This window comes from Ambystoma mexicanum, chromosome 8, assembly GCF_040938575.1.
Source record: "Ambystoma mexicanum isolate Mex_15411 chromosome 8, UKY_AmexF1_1, whole genome shotgun sequence".
Taxonomy (NCBI): domain Eukaryota; kingdom Metazoa; phylum Chordata; class Amphibia; order Caudata; family Ambystomatidae; genus Ambystoma; species Ambystoma mexicanum.
In genome coordinates, this window is record NC_090929.1 from 542,101,168 (window position 1) to 542,118,600 (window position 17,433).

The window sequence follows — 17,433 nt, forward strand, 5'->3', positions numbered from 1 at the left end:
TTTTGCTTTTGAGTTTCACTTTCACCGCAGTACCAACTCACTTATGTAGAATGCTTTCCAAATGTATGTTATGTTTTTGATGTAATTTGATTTGGCATCTATGTATGGATAGCCCAGTCTTGATAAAGAACAAGAAACGGTTGAAACGCGTGTTGGCACCAGGGCACCAATACGATTTGATGATTTACATGAGGTTTGAGCAATAGTATTAAACCAATTGTCAGCACCTTCTGACAAAACTGGTTATTATTTTTGAGAATATCTAACCAACCAAATTGCCATTCCTGGTTTCTAACTGACTAACCAAATCATATTGACTGGAACAGAATCAACAAGGGTCATGCACATTCGACATGGTGCATTAACCTAAATCGCTATTTTTTGCAAGTCAAGCTAGCAGACATTATGGATATGATTTGATTGGATATGGGAATTTGTATTGCGCATATCCCTAAGGAACCAAGCAGCAAGCTGCATATAGGCGCAGATCTAGTCTGTTGATAGATGGAAGGAATCCAGTGCATCAGCTATTCAAATGTACACAACTAGGTGTGTTTTCAGTTGCTTCCTGAAGGCAGCCAGGGATTCGATCTGTCGCAGATCGGGCGGAAGTGAGTTTGAGGCCCGTGGGCCGGCCACCGGAAAACATCTATCCCTCCAGAGAGTGGTATTGGAAGGGGGATTACCAAAAAACCTTGATCCATACAGCCAGGGAGCACGTAGGGTTGTAATTTGTTAGATATGGTGGAACCATGCCACAAATGCATTTAAAGACAAGACACAGTAGCTTAAACTGAATCCGCTGCTGGACTGGCAGCCAATTAAGACTTTACGAAACTCAGAAACTGGCGATTTCCAAGGTAGAGAGAAAATCAAGCGTACTGCTGAGTTTTGGGCAGCTGAAAGGCACTGTAACTGGTATTTTAGACTACCTGCCAAAAGCACATTATTGTAGCCCAGCCTGGCACTAATAAGAGTATCTACAACCACTGATCAATCATGCTGAAATGTAAATGGCAGAAGGGGTTTAAGGATCTTCAATTGAAAATATACAGACTTAATAATCTGATTCACTTGCAAATTGCAAGCCAAACTGGACTGCCAGATGCATCCTAGCGTCTTCACAGAATCTGTACATTTTGAAGCAATTCCAAAGAGTGTAGGGCAGGGGATTATCGGAAAAATGTTTGCCGGTTTATTTTTTGAGCCAAATACAATGATTTCCGTCTTAGTTGGATTCAGCTGAAGTTTATTCTCAAGCATCCATAAGCAAATTCTTTCTGCACACTTCAAAACACGCTCCGCTGCCTCTGAGGGTTGCTTTAAACTGACATAGATCTGAGTATCATACGCATATGAATGATACTGAAGATCAAACTGGGCAACATTTTTTAACAATGGGCAAATATATAAATTAAACAGTATGGGGGACAGATGACCCTTGCAGAACTCTACAGGTTACTGTCAGCATTTCAGAGAGGAACGGGCATGTTTTCAGTTGTGGGAATCGGTTGGTTAGAAATGAGTTAAACCATCTCATTGCTTTTTCCGATACCTGTCCCAAAGAGGTTAATCTAGAGCCAAGTATATTAAAGTCCACAGTATTGAAAGCTGCTGACAAGTCAAGCATGACAAGCATGCCGATGTCCCCCTTGTCGGCATTTTCGAGCAAGTAATCCCAGACCTCTAGTAGAGCAGTCTCCGTACCATGGCCTGCCAAAAGCCAGACTGGTAGGGATCCAAGATATTATTAACTTCCAAACGGTCTTAAAGTTGCATAGTTACAACTCTCTCAAGAATTTTTGTTGGACATAACATTCCTGCAATAGGGCAATAGGTGGCGAGGACTTTAAGATCCAAAGTGTTTTTCTTTAGCAAAGGTGTCGGGTATAATTCTTTAGTTCCTCTGGCACAAAGCCTTGGCCAAGTGAAGCATTCACAAACATCTGAATGGTTCACCCAGTGCCTGCGCATGTTGTTTTGCCAGACATGCTGGAATTGGATCGTACCTGAAATTAGTAGGTTTGAGGTGAGAGAGTAATTTTTCGATTGTTTCTTTTCCCACTGTTGAGAAATTAAACTCGGGTAGGTGTGGGTTTTTTTCTACTGCAAGATCCGACTCAGTTGAGAAGGGAATCAATCGTTTGAGCATCGATATTCATTCTGATCTGGTCAATTTTATTAAAAAAGAAGGTTTTAAAATCATTAGCCATCTTCTGACTTCGTGGCAGGCAGGTGTTCATACAATCAGGGTTTGAAAAATTCATAACCATAAATAGTTCCTTAGGTCTATTTGCTGCCGAATGTATTTGTTTTTGTAGGCTCAGTGCTTTTGCCTGCGCAATCTCATCCTTATACATTTTTTGGGCAGATTTAGCTATTATGTGGTCTGCAGTGGCTCTACTCATGCACCACTTTTTTCAGTTTTCCAATATAGGGTCTGACAGCGCTTTAATTTGTCATTGAACCACTGATTTCTTTTCCTAGATGTAATTTTGGTGTTTTTTACTGGTGCAAAATGTATCACAATTCACTTGTAATTGTCTCATCAGAGTTGTGTAAACATCCACACCACCTGTAGCATCATATGTCGTAGATATGCGACTCAGAAGATCGGTGTCAGAAATACGATCCAAATCTTTCTTTCGTCATCGAGGTTCTGAGATAGATGTTAATTTGTTTCTAGCTATATTCAACTCCTTTGTCCATGTAAAACGAACCATGAAATGGTCTGACCAACTCACCCGTTCAATATCCACACCCTGCAGGTTGAGCTCTCTAAAAAATCTAGGGTCTAAACAGTGTCCACTTATATGTGTGGAGATATATGTGTGCCATTATGTTACTCAATTAAATTGTCTTGGTAGCTGGAAAAGATTTAATAGGTAACTGGAGGTGTGTGGGAGGTCTTTCATTTGGAAATGACTGATCACTACTAACTGACTAATAAAAACTAATATCTAAGAAGGTCGCTGCTAACAAAAAAAATGCTTTACCACGCAATTGAAAAGTTCTTAAGGTGCCTTTTGTAATTTGCATTGTGTTCCCGGTCATGAAAGCTGTGAAGGCGAGTAGGTCTTTTAAGCAATGGTCCAAAATGCGAAGCGGTTGCATGCAGCCATTACATTAAACTGCTGCCCTTTAGCAGAGCACTGCAACACAGGCAAGTGTGAAAACAATGCCCCTCAGTAAGCCCAAGAGTGAGCAGCCGGGACACTATCTCCAGCCACAGGTCCTTCTTGAGGAAGTTTGTAGCTGGGAAAAAGTCAGACTGCTTTGAAAAGTCTAGTTATTTTGCACTATAGAACCAAGGGAAGGTGGAGGGCAAGCTGTCCTCTTATGCTCAGTGCTGAAAATGGGAAATAAATACTTGGGGAACAGGGGCAGATCGAGGGGCGTGGCCCCAGGTCAGGCCATACAACCCAAGCCTGGAGATTTGCATACAAGCAAAGAGCATTATGGGAACAGAGGAATGCCCACAATTTTAAATTTAAAACATGTCTGATAGTGATCCAGCAAGACAACCTTTTGAGAAAATAATGGAAGTTGGACTCTGCTTTTTTCACTGGTCACAATACTCACACCGACAAAAAAGGTCTGTAAATTGCAAGACATATATAATAATTTGGACGGCTGCTGTGAGGTTTTGGCTGTTTCTGCATTCAGTTTCCCATGTAGTCTCTTCTGAAGCACTGGATGATCGTGCATGAGAGCTCGGCTGAAGAACAAATGTGGGTGTTTCTTGGGCTAGCCCTCCAGCCTCGGAAAAGAGCAGCACTCCAGCATGACAAACATTGCAAGAGCTCTGTTCTGGCCCAATTCTACACTGCTCATGCTTCATTTACAGACTAGGTAAAAGGCAGTATTGCCAGTCACAGGCTGCGGCACAACTCGCAGTCTTTGATCGCCGTAAATGAGAGCCCTGTTTTGATTCAGACATGGAAGTCATTATATCCATGCATGTGGGCAAAGGAAAAAAGTCTGTCAACAGACTGTCGAAGGGGGGGGTATATCACTGGTGATCCACCCAGACGAATTTGTTTGAGCAATATGGTTGTGCTTGTTTACAGGATTGGTGCAGACCCGCTCGGCCACAATTGAAGTAACCCAAAGGGATGACAATATCTTTATATGTGGTGATACTTCTCTGTGCCACAGACACCTGTAAGGTTACATTTGTGACTTTTTACAGGCGTCTTAGTTACAAGGGTATCAGGCAATGAGTTTGGTCGGGGGGCACAGCTAGCTGCATGGTCCCACCAGGTTGCCTTCTAAGACCCTGATGTCATGGGTAGCTTGTGAGTTATTGGATAAGGAGATGAGAGGTGATTGGGTGCAGAAGTGGCTCAGCCACATGGAATCTAGGTTGTAATGAGCAACATAGAAAAGAATTTGGGATTATATTAATAAGTCAAAATGGTTACATACAGCTTTTAAGGTGAAAATGTTGTTGTTTGTTTTAAGGATTGGAAAGCATCCCTGCAGACCGAAGTTAGATGTCCTGAAGATGGCTGGTTTATGTAATGTAGATAGATTAGCCAGCCGAAACTCGAGTCAACAATTTTGAAACTCCTTGCGGACTCAAATGTGCAACAGTTTCTTCAACGGAATAAAGCTTATTTTCGTACCAAAACCTGGAAGCATACATGCCATTAAGAAAAGAATGGCGCATTAATGTTTTGGATAGTACTTTGCACTTCAGGCCGAATCACTGACCTTTTTTTTTTTTTTTAGATGTTTGAAGGTATAATATGAATGAAGTAGAGAGAGAATGAATGGTGTGGTTTGACTGATTGATTTTAGGTTTACAGGATTATGCATTTGTATTCACAGATTAATAATCAAGGCTGATTATGTGTACAATTTAGATGAAATGTGTTTAGAAAAAGATGTAATTTTATGTATGAATAAATAATTTTGCAACACAAATTGGTACTCGATCACGTGTGTAATTGGTCCTTAATATAAAATAAGTGTCAAATGCCAAGAGGGTGTGTTATTTTGTATTTGTGCCAGCCACAGACCGGGTACCATTCACACCGGACAAGAAGAGGACGTTAGTAGGTGCTACAGGGTAGGTCACTGCAGAGGTTTGAGAGCCGTCCCCCTGCTCCTCCATCACATTCACCACCCTCGGCAAGTAAGAAAGCTAGCCACCACCAGAAGGGGCTTTCTGCACAGTGTTGTGCCCACACATGTTTAATTGACCTCAGCTTCGAGCACTGAAAAGACGGGCACCAAATTTCATTTTAAAATCAACAGATAAATGTAGGGGATTACACGATCATAAACACAGTAGAAGCGAGCTACCTACCAACTTTCGATTTAGGCATATCTGCTTCTTTTTCCTAAAAAACAAAAATGAAAATAACATTTAACTGGTGATCAGTGTAGAGCATCTGCATTCAGTTAGAATTAGAAGACTTAACTGGGAAGACTTTACAAATCGTCCACACGTAAAGGAAAACTAGGTGTTTCTTTTTGCCATAGATTACATTAATTGTATTATTTAATTGTCATAATACACCAATTTCTACCTTAGTTAGCCAGGAGCTGATGGCTGGTGAAACAGATCACAGCAGCCGGGAAGTAGGCATTAGAACGCAGTACTGGCGACACATTCAGCATTTTAGCACCTAGAGATCATGTTGCCCATATGAGCCTTTTCAGTAGTCGCCTCTGCTGCAGGTTGTTGATGGCATCTATGTGGGCTTCTACATGACCCATCTCATCTCAGAATAACATTTGGTCCTGCCAGCTCTGAAAGCCAAATCCAAATACTTATATTCTTGCAGAAGGCTGGACTGCAAAAGAGATCCGCCATCTGTACAAAAGCTCAATTCAGATAGGGTGACTAACTTTACAAAATAGTTTTGCAGGACACATTAGACGCGGTGGCCATCCAAAGCATTGCGACAACGCGCGGTTTCATACAGCGTCATTCATGCGCCTTTTTTCCTCACTTTTATGGTAACTACGGTGTCAAAAGGCATTTAACACAAACGCAGCACAAAAAATAACATTGCAGTACTGTTATTCATATACGGCACTGACCAGTTATATTTCTCTTCAAGGTTTGTCTTGGGATTTCCGAGGCCATATGCGATAAGAGACATGCAGATCCCCTAATGTGGATATGTACTGACATCACCAGAAGGAACATCATGGAAAATGACATTACAAGAAGTAGCATGAGTCTTTGAGACTCTAGGGCATGATTGGATGCCTATAATGTGTAACAGCGCTATGATTTAATAAACCATGAGGATGTTTTAAAAGCAAAAGCGGCAAACTAAATCACTTCCAGGGACTCTCAGTTTTGGTAGATCAGGGACAAGGAGATTAAAGGATTTGCAAGGGATCATACTTTTGATTAATTAGTGAAACCAGGATTTGGGATCAGTCTTGAGATTTAAGTATGTCACCACATTTCTTCCCAGCTATAGTTTATATAAGCATTTATTCAGGTTGGGGTTTCAAGAGTTTAGATAATAATTTGTTTTTTTTAGTAATGCCTTGAAAATAAACTAAACTGACATACATTTTTATAGAAACATGTTGAGCAAACAGAATGAATATAGCTTTATTTTTCCCATCATGAATGCAAATTTACAGTAGTAGCAGCCTGCAAAGGTATTGGAGCCTAAACAATCTGGTTTAGGTTTTAAAACTGTGTTAGCAGGGAAAGAAAATGGAAAGCAATATGTGGGATCCTGCTTGAGTCATTATTCTACACAGAATGCAGAATTATGCTCCACTCTCATTTATGTTACCTATCATTCCCACCTATTTAAGCGACAATAGTCCTTCCTCAGGCATCCCCTGTGTGTGGGCTATTAACCTTTAATTTCTTATATTGTAATGCTTTATTTACACAAAGCATAGCCCTCACAGGAAGCTGATGTGCTGCCCAGCTCTTTGAAATATCACACAAAAACGTTAAAAGCCTGGAGCTGTGAAGGCGTTGGACAGTTTATCCAACTGGAGATGAAAGTATGGACTGTTACCCCACCCCAGACAGGCTATGTGCGGGATGTGGGACACAGCCCCGGATATCGTGACAGTCCAGCAAATCCATGGGACAGTAGGCCACCCAAAAATACAAGGGCACAGAGCATGCCACAACCATGAGCACACAAATGAATTTCATTATTTTGAATGAACTGTTCTTTCGCCCAATCAGACAGCCAACCCTCTATTGTAATGGCACCATACACAGGGACTGACTCTTATCTGTATTCCTTCCTAGGCAGAAGGGACTACCTTTCTTATCTGCATTGCCACCTTTCTATGCAAGTCTTTTCTGTTAGAAGCAACATTCTTAATGTTCAATAAATACAATAAAATACCATCAGCGATACGAAATGTAAAGGATGTAGACTGTGGACAGCGTGCTTCACCCAAACAAACAAAAACATTTAATGACTAAGAATGTTCTGGCAGGTGCACATTAGGCAGGCTTGAGAATGAGGCTAAAATACTCCTCTCCAAACTGCCTTCATGTATTTTCATTTGAGTGTAACTTCCTACCCCTTCTTCTACATTGCATAATTGAAATCGGGCAGTCTTTCTGTAAATTGTGGCAACCAGATGTTAGTCCGCAGCTCGCGGTCAAACAAGGGCCTTGTGACCAACAAATACTATTTTAAGAAGAGGCTGCATTTCACATGAAGGTATAAGAACCTGGACTCTAGAGAGCAAAACATCTCCAAAATAGGTATGGCAGGAGTGAGCATAACCCCCAAGCCAGACCTCAGCAATGGGTTCTTGAGGGTAGAAAAGTAGCCGCTCATGCTTTGTTTGCCAGTGTATTCCAAGGAGACTGGCCAACATAGCTTTGATGCCAATGCTTTGGCATGCATTTTTTAAACTTTTTTATTTGAATTTGTTTTATTGGTTTTACGCCTTTAACAAAACATACATTCAACAATCCCTCCTCCCTCCTCTCGCCCCCCCTCCCGCATTTTCTATCCCAGGGAGAATCACAGGAGCGACTGGGTCAATGTTCTTTTCTGCAGAATCTGACAGGAGCGTATACGTTCTGTAGACATTCAGTTTCCTGCATTTCCCACAGTCTTGTTTATGTGGTGTTACAGGCAGGGTGACCAATGTAGGACCTGAGGAGGGGTTATTCTCGCTCAGGATCTGTCCAAGTCTCTTACAGTTTGTGTGGTTATACACCTGCATTGCATTGCCCCTTCAAGTCTACCAACCCCTTGTATCGTAACACCCATGTCTCATTAAGTGTTCTGGGGCTCAACCCCCTGACTCATACACTCTACCTCTGGGTTGGAGTCAAACATTGTGTGAGCACATTCCAGGATTCCACATCGCTTGTTTCTCTCGGGCCTCTACGCCTTGCTCTCTGCCAGTGCCCATCTCTTCAGGTCTCCTTTAATTTTTGTTAGGAAGGCACTGCCCTTGTGGTTTCGAGGGAACATGCCCAGCAGGCAGGCCTCCGGTGGCTACTCGCGCATCTTGATTTCCCCTCTTGCCACTCAATCCGCAAATGATGACCCGAGATTATTTTGATCATCGGGCAGGTCCAAAACTTGTATAACAATCCTGCCCTCTCCTCATCACACCTAGGACAACCCTGTCTCCCTGCTCTTGGGAGCAACAAAATCCTATGTGGAGTCATGTATGTTCGGTGCGTTAGATACAGTTGCGTGGGTTTGAACCTAGTATTTCTCCAGCCCTGCTTTGTGTAGAGTAATGCCCTGGTCCATTCTGCTTCAGTGAGCTCTCTCCCCAGCTCTATATCCCATTTTCCATGTGCTCTCAAATTGGCGGGCTCTTGCCGTCTCAACAGCAGTTCATATGTTCAAGAGATTACATCGCCTCCCTCAGACATATCAGATAGGATCTCTAATGTGGTATAATCTTCCATCCCATTGCGCACCTCTGGCCATTTTTCTGAGCATGTTCTGGGTCATGTGCACATGTAACAGAAACTGCCCCGCTGGGATCCACCCTTCTCGGGTCAGCGTCTCAAAGTCCATTAACCACCCTTTCTGTGTCAGGTCTCCGACCGTGGCTACCCCCCTTAGGTTCCCAGTGTTTTCCAAATGTCTTTAGCTTTTCCCGGTGTTCGCCCACTATTGGGATATTCTGGTAGCATGGGTTCTCAGTACTTATGTGTTTCTATGCCCTCTTCCACATTTTCTTGCCGAGAGTGATCAAGTGTGGCTAGTGCAGTGGGCTCCTTTCCGTTAAGTAGAGTGGTTCTACCCATGTGTTTAATTGAGTGTATAGCATGGCCTCATCCGCTAACCAACCCACAATGAACTGGAGTTGTCCAGATATGTAGTACAGCTCAAGGTTAGGCCCCCTGATTCCGACCTGGGCATAGTCCCCATGTAATGTGCTCAGCACAATCCTATTCCTTTTCCCCCATTCAGAGGAATTCCCTGGTGATACTATCCGCTTTCTGGCTCCAGGGTGTCTGGGGTAGGTAGGAAGTGAGGGAGGTGCCCCAAACTCCCTGTGCTTAGTCTCTGAGGAGACCCAAATGCACTCTGTGATGATTGGCTGGCTGACTGTCTGGCAAGGACAGCCACCCTGCTGGGTGAGTGACAGCTAGGCTGGAATGAAAGGGAAAGAACTGTATAAAAGGTGAGTCTTTTGGCTTGGAATGCAGAATCGACCACTGGACAAAGGAACCAAAGAAGAACTTGAAGAGGACGCCTGCTGCAACTCCTGGACAGTTGGTTTGCCCGGTGAAGCCCTGCTGCAGTGCCGAAACGCCAGGTTCGCATCAACAGAGAAGCCCCTGCAAGGACGACTTCTACATTTGAGTTGGTGGGACCAATGAACTCCAAAGTAAGCCACCTGGACATCCACCTCAGAGCTGGTTGAATTTCCACAGAGTTGCTGCTGGAAAGCGTAGAGCCAGTGAGAGGAACACCAGTTTGTGTGCGTTGCTTTTAAGTTGGCCAAGAGCTCTAGGAAGATCCTCCGGACTACCAGGAAGCAGGACTGACCGAGCCTGAGCTCCCTCAACAGAGTGCGGGACCCCAGAAGCAAGGAAAGTCCATCTCGACAGCCAGGAACCGCTGTGTTGCTATTTGCAGTAGACGCAAGAAGCTGAAACACTGAACAGTCACTGAAACTGAGGTTTGCCGGTTGCGAGTTTTGACCGTCCCAGTGCAGTGCAGGAGTCCCCCGACTTCCTCCCTCTTGTCCCCACGACTGAGGCCCAGGTACAGTGAGATCTGCAGAGCTGCACAGGAACAGGAGTCATCTGCTGCATCTTTTCTTCATTTTAAAGGTACTGTACAAAGTCTAAGAGAACTTACCTCTTGCTGTAGAGTTGCTTGCATCTTCTATTCTTACAGGTCTAAACAGCTTGTGGCCCTACATTGATTCATCTTTTTCTTCAACGACTTCTGAAACATTGTGGAAATACGTTTTTACTTACCTTCAAAGAAGTGCTTCAGCCTATCTAGATTATTGCCTATTGACTTTGGCTTAGCCTGTTTTTACTGAATAACTCTTATTGAGGGATCTGAAAGTATTTGCCTGCTCAAGAAATATTTGTGGTAACTGGTTTGCTCTGATAACTTTTTCCTTTTTACTTGCTCCTAACTAATTCTGAATGCCAACATTAATACATTAATGTCAACAGCACCCTAGCAATTGAAGTCACCTGTGGGTGTAGGTCTCTGCTGTATGCTAGTCCAAATGAGTATTTACTGATTCTGAACTAAGAGATTGTGTAGTTCTGAAGTATATTTGTGCGGTGTTTTACAATGCTCCCTTCTAAAGAAGGCTTATATTAACTGACTGGTAAATAAATTAACAATTGTTTATCAAGAAACCCTGTGTGTAAGTGTTTGCTTGGATACCTGTCACTGTGAACCCCTGTGTAACTCCCCAACAGCTCACATTGACCCCTCTTGAGATAAGACTGGCTACTTGTCCACACTACCAACTTGTGCAGTACAGACTCATACTAAATGTTGGGTTACTACTGCCAGGAGGTCAGGGTTGTTGTAGTGCACCCTATGGGGACTGCATACAATCCTGCCTAACAGACTCATGGATCGATTGTCCAGGAAGTATTGTACCCAGGCAGTGGCTTCTGTGGAAAAGTGGGCAGCTGAGGTCAGATGATCACAAAACACTTTATGGTTAACTAAATCAAATGCGGCCGAGAGGTCCAGTAGGAGATCCAGTTTCCCATTGTCCTTCATCTCGTCCATTTAATCTTTTAAGTCGATTGAAGCCAATTTTGTGCCATTTTTAGGTCTAAAGCCTGACTGACGAAGTCCTAGAAGGTTGTTCGCCTCCAGGTAGCCCTCTATCTGTAGGTAGGCCACCTTGTCTGGGATTTTCTGTAGAAATGGGACGGTCGTTAATGGTCTGTAATTGGTGGGAATATTGGGGTCAAGATTTGATTTATTTTTAGGAGAGGGAGGACCCATGCATCCTTTAGGTTGGTCAGGACAGTGCAAGAGTCAATGGAGGCGTTGATTAATGTAGTGATGAATGGGGCTAGATCCCCAGCTGCTTTTTTAATAATAGTTGCCAGGCACATGTCCCCCTGACATTTAGAAGGTTTAAAGGATATGATATGATATGATATGGTATTTGTAACGCGCCTATACACAAGTGTTTCAAGGCGCGACGAGGCAGGGAGGGAGGGAAACAAGGGGTAGACAGACAAACGATCCTACTAGGCCAGGTGTCATTCAGATCGCGCAAGTGCAGAGGTAAGGGGAAAAGGAGAAAGTGCAAGGGGAGGAGGTGGGGGGGAAGTGCAGTACAAGGTAAGTAGCGTAATAAAATAATAAATAATAAATAATAAATAAAAAGGGCCAGCTGGTGGCAAGTGCGAGGTAAGTGCAGAGCAAGTGCTGGGAAGGGGGGCTGTAGGGATACAGTGACAGTCCCACAGTGCAGGGGGAGCCAGGGAGGCAGTGCAAGTGGAGAGTGGCTGGGCCCTGGACCGAGGTCGCTGAGAGTGGCCCAGATGCAGGTTTAGTGCAGAATTCAGTGGGGAGTTAAGCAGGTTTAGCAGGGGAGAGGGAGAGAGAAGGCAGAAGCGAAGAGGAAGGTTTTGAGGTACTTCCGGAACCGGAGATGGTTCTCCTCAAGTTTCAGGGAGGCAGGAAGGCTGTTCCAGAGGGAGGCCCCTGCTGCGGAGAGAGATCTACCCCCAGCTCGTTGCTTCGAGAAGCGGCTGACCATGAGGGAGTTGGAGACGGATGAGCGAAGGGCTCGTGAAGGAAGATATTTAGGAAGAGAGAGTTGAAGGTATTTAGGCCCCAGGCCCCAGAAGGCCTTGTGGACAATGCAGAGGGTTTTGAACTTAATCCTCGCAGCCACTGGGAGCCAGTGAAGAGATTTCAGTCCTGGAGAGATACGGTCCCTGGGCTTGAGGCCAAGGACAAGTCTCGCAGTTCTGTTCTGGATAAGTTGCAGAGGGCGGAGAGTGGAGGCAGGCAGATTAAGATAGAGGCTGTTACAGTAGTCCAGCCTAGAGAGAACCTACTTCCTGTGTAGAAACCGGGGCAAATTTAAACCGATGGCATGTTTTAGTTGGAATTGTCTGCAACTCCTGCAACAGTAGGTCTCCAGTGAGATTTCGTTTTTTGGCTTAAATGTTTTCTTGTAGCAAAGAGTTTTTGTTAGCGAGCGCAGTTTGAATATTTGTACACCAAGTCTTGTCCTTGATGCAAGTATCGGTCGGAGGAGTAGGGAACTCTAGTTCTCTTAGAATGACTAACAATTCTCTTGTGCTTGAATTAGCTTTGTTAATCATGTCATTGTAAGTGTCTTTTTTGGTTTGGATGATCTCAGATTTATATCTTGAGGCAATGTTCAAGAGTTTATCCTTGTTCCAGGGCGTAGGGTTGTTTTTCCATAATGATTCTACGCTCCTTTTTTCATTTCTTAAGGCTTTAAGATTCTGGGAGAACCAGGAGTTGAGGTGAGCTTGTTTTTTTTTTTAAGGTGCTATTTTGTCAATGGCGTGTTTGACCGTTGCGTTACATAAATCAACCAGAGCTCCAAGGTCTGAACTGATGGCTATGGGACTGGTGATAGGATGGAGTAGCAGTAGTAGGGTTTCCGTTGTTATATTACACTTGTTTCTCGCGAGTGCTGGAGGGGTCTGAAGGTTCGTCAAGATGGATTGTAAACTGTTTTGTAGAGTGAAGGAGATAAAGTGATGATCGTTTCAGGAACCTGGTTCATTGGAAGTTATAGTAGTCTCGCAGTTGAAGTCTGCAAATAAGTCTAAAGTTCTACCTTTAGTGTGTGTTGGCATGTAATATAATTTGAGAGCTAGCTTTCGTGTTTGTGGTAAGTAGATATGTGATATCTTCCTCAAACGTTAAAATGGGGCCAGGAGGTCTATATATGAGGTGCATAGTTATATAGTGCGAGATGCTGAGAGTGGCATTTTGACAGTCAAGAGTTCTCCAGAAGGGAATGGGAGTTGTGTGAAGACCCCTAAACCCAATTTGGCTTTAGCAATGAAGGCAATGCCACCTCCTCTAGATGATTCTCTATCTACCCTCAGTATAGTATAATTTTCTGGTATAGCGAGTGAGAGAGTTGGTCCTGCTGCTACACGAAGCCAAGTCCCTGTTATAGCTAGAAAATCTAATTGGTTAGAGACAATAAGGTCAGCGATATCTAATGCATGAGCTATCATAGATCTGGCATAGATTAGCGCCTTTGATATGGTGTGTGTTATTGTCAGGTAGGATAGAAGGGTTGAGTAAGGTTTTCCGTCCCGTTAAGTTATGGGCAATGTGATTAAGATTGTGTTGAACACTCTTCTTGGATGAGGTTTGGGTTTTCAGTTTGTCACTATTGTTAGTTGAAGGTTGCTAGTTCTTGTTCACTCTGGATCCAAGCCTATGATTTCTAAAGTTCATAGAACAGGGTTGGATAAGAGTTGGCCTAGTGGCATATCGTTGTATCCATTGAGCTGGAGCGAGTGGGCAGGTGGCACTGGCGGTTGTTCTGCTGATGGGAGTTGGATTAGCAATGATTGGTTGTAGGGATGGCAAGAATGTGGGGTACAATGGCCTTTCATCGCGGGATGTTTTTTCCCTGGGTTTTTTACTGCAAATGTTTTAGGGGGTTGGGGGAATTAAAAAATTATATATATGGGATGTGGGTTTTTGGTATTAGATATAAACGGAAAGGGAATGGGCGGTTGGGGGGGGGGCCCCCAAAAATAAATGTAAAAAAAATTTGATGGGTTTTTTTGATAAGAAAATGTGTGGTAAAAAACCCAGCGAAAAAACATCCCACGATGAAATGACATGAAACCGAATGCGGATGGTCTTATGAGTTCAGACTGAGGTAGTGGTACAGTCATGGACAGAGTCAGCGTTTATGGTGCATGACCATAGTAGCATTGGCTGAGACCCCAGAACTTTGTGTCTGGAGGTTGGCTATAGAGTCGGTAGTATGAGGAGATCGGGTTAGTCTGTTAATGGAGCTGGTTAGTAGCAGCATGCCTAGAATAGTTATCATGTGGAAGTGCATGACTTAGCCGAAAGTATGTTCCTGACAGGGAGACTAGAATTAGTTTAGCAATTCATCACGGGCAGTAGCCGTAATTGGCAGAAAAATTAGTCAAAATACGATATAGTATTTCATAGGGGCAATAATAATGGCTGGCAAATAAGATTAGCAAGGTGCATCTTTAGCATGGCATAGTGCAGGTACAGTAAAATGTTAAGAAACGAAAATGGTATAACATGCATGCAGCAAAAGTAACTAGCACATGGGAATGGCATGATATGAATAAGGAATCTCTTACATGCAGAAAAAGTAACTAGCATGTGGGAATGGCAGGATACGAATAATGCATCTCTTAAATGCAGCCAAAGTAACTAGCACATGGGAATGGCAGGGTACAAATAAGGCATCTCTTACATGCAGCAAAAGTAAATAGCACATGGGAATAAAGATTTTCCATAATGACTTACTAGAAAGTCTTAATTCTATTAAAGACACGGAGGCGAGCATTATGCTTCTCTTTATTTTATTCAACAATAAAGAAAAAGCTCAGCAGCAAGATATTTGTGCACCCAAATGTGCCATGAGTAAAGTGCAGAAAAAACAGGTGCACTAAATATATAATAAGCATAGTAATATAACCATAACATCATAACATAAAAACTAAGAGTCTCTGAACGAACTACATTTCCCAGGGAGCTTAGCTCCAGTTCATTTAGAGGCCACCAACACGTGACCTAGTCCACCAATAGTAGTTCAGATCCCCTCCATAAACAGTCCTAAACCTGATGTCACTTCCTCTTTCGAGGCTGCGAACTTGGCTGTCCATAGTAGAAGATAACTGTAGTCAACTTGTAGAAGAACCTGTGTCGGCCCGTGATCAGGCAGGCTTGTCTGTAGGCGCTGTCAAAGAAAAAAGGAAAATTAGTTTCCTGTATATGACAACCCTAGATCCCTTATCAAGGTGGGAGAGAAATTCATGGAGTTATTCTGCTAGAATACATATAAATTCCAAAACATTAATCTTTACATTAAGTCTTTAATCAACATCAAGTAACAAGCTGTTATTTTCTCGCCGGGTGGGATAATGCTCGCCTCCGTGTCTTTAATAGAATTAAGACTTTCTAGTAAGTTATTATGGAAAATCTTTATTCTATGTCAAGACCGGAGGCTCCCATTATGCTTGTTTAAAGCTTACTCACCACAATGGATACAGGCTGATCCACCGGTTTCAGGTAGAATTGTTTGAATACTGATTCACTTGCCCAGTCTGCCATCCTCATGATGTCTTCTAGGCAAACTCCTGCCTGAAAAGCTTTGGAGGCCATAGCTCTTCTAACGGAGCGGGCTCCGAACTGCTGGGTGTTGATCCCTGCTTGAGCTAGTGTCCAGCGCACCCAGCGTGCTAAGGTCGGCGCTGATACCGCTTAGTGAGGTTTACGCAGAGCTATCAGAAGCTGCCCGTTAGGGGAGGTCCTGAGCGAAGCTGTCTTTTCTTCGTAGACTTTCAAGCATTTAACCAAGCAAAGCTTAGGTTGATCTCTAAAGGCGGGATAAGAAATCACCCTGGAATTGCACTTCGGTCTTCTATGAATATGGAATACAATGCTATCCGGAGAAAAGGCTCTGCCTGCTAAATCTAGAGCTCTGATGTCAGAGACTCTCCTGCAGGATACCAAGCAGAGTAGAGTAGTGAGTTTGCCGGATAGGGCCGTACGTGATAGTTCTTCATTACGAGGCCATGACAAAAAAAGGTTCAGTACTTTATTAACGTCCCAAAGCTTGTCATAGTGAGCTGGAGGTCGGACGGTAAGCCTCACACACTTGAGCAACCTGCAGACGAGGTGGTGTTCTCCTGCTGGTACTCCTTGGATAAGGTCATGACCTGCGGAAATTGCTGAACAGTAGGCGTTCACAGTCCTGTAGGCAAGCCATATTTACGCTAGGGATGCCAGAAAATTCAAAATCTCTTCTACAGGTGCTGAAATTGGATGTAATCCTTTCTCTCGGCATCAGGAGCTCCAGATGCTCCAAGAGTTGGAATATCTCTTAAGGGTAGTAGGAGCCCAGCTCTCCTCGATGAGATTGATCGCTTTGTGAGACATGCCTGGGACTCTCCATCTTGACCTGAAATCCCCCAGGCCGCTGGGGTCAGAGATCCGCGGAGGAGAGGATGACGCTGACCTGATGGATCTAGTAGCAGATCCGGAAACTGGGGTAGTAGGATTGGAGAATCCGAAGAAAGTTCCAAAAGAACTGGATACCAGGTCGGAGATGTCCAGACCGGCGCTATAAGGATCAGATCTGCATGCTCCTGACGGGCCTTTGCCAGGGTCCTCGCTATCATAGTGAAAGGAGGAAAGGCATACAGTATTCCCTGGGACCATGACTGCAGGAATGTGTCTGTTGCGGCTGCTGCCGGGTCCGGCCTCCAGCTGTAGAACGTTGGTAATTGGGAGTTGAGTCTGGAAGCGAAGAGGTCTATGGACATTGGACCACAGATATCCTGGAGGCGGAGGAAAACCTCTCTGTTGATCCTCCAATCGCTGTAATCTGTCGAGCGGCGAGAGTACCAGTCCGCTACTACATTTGAGAGACCGGGAAGGTATTCCGCTGTCACTGAAATCTGATGATCCACACAGAAATGACAGAAGTCCTTGGCTAATTCTGCTAGGGGTCTCGACTTGGTGCCGCCCAGATGGTTGATGTATCTTACCGCTGAGATGTTGTCCATCTTTAGTAAGATACAGCAACTCGCTCTGTCTCTGGCAAAAGAGCGCACTGCAAAGGAACTGCAAGAAGCTCTAGACAGTTGATATGCAGATCCAGCTCTTGAGGGGACCTAGTCCCTCCCGTGGCTACAGAACCGCATCTCGCTCCCCAACCGGAGCGACTGGAATCTGACTCGATGATAATATCTGGAGCGGAGCCGAAGATGGCTCTGCCGTT

General features: G+C 43.9%; 1 protein-coding gene across 1 annotated transcript in view; it reads right to left on the reverse strand.

Moving 5' to 3' along the window:
* The window catches only part of CEP104 (centrosomal protein 104), an 846,942-nt gene that overhangs the window by 208,527 nt on the left and 620,982 nt on the right, over window positions 1-17,433 (reverse strand). Inside the window, exon 16 of the mRNA XM_069610252.1 lies at window positions 5,315-5,348. Within this exon, the coding sequence (XP_069466353.1) occupies window positions 5,315-5,348 (34 nt within the window). The remainder of the gene's footprint in view (window positions 1-5,314; window positions 5,349-17,433) is intronic.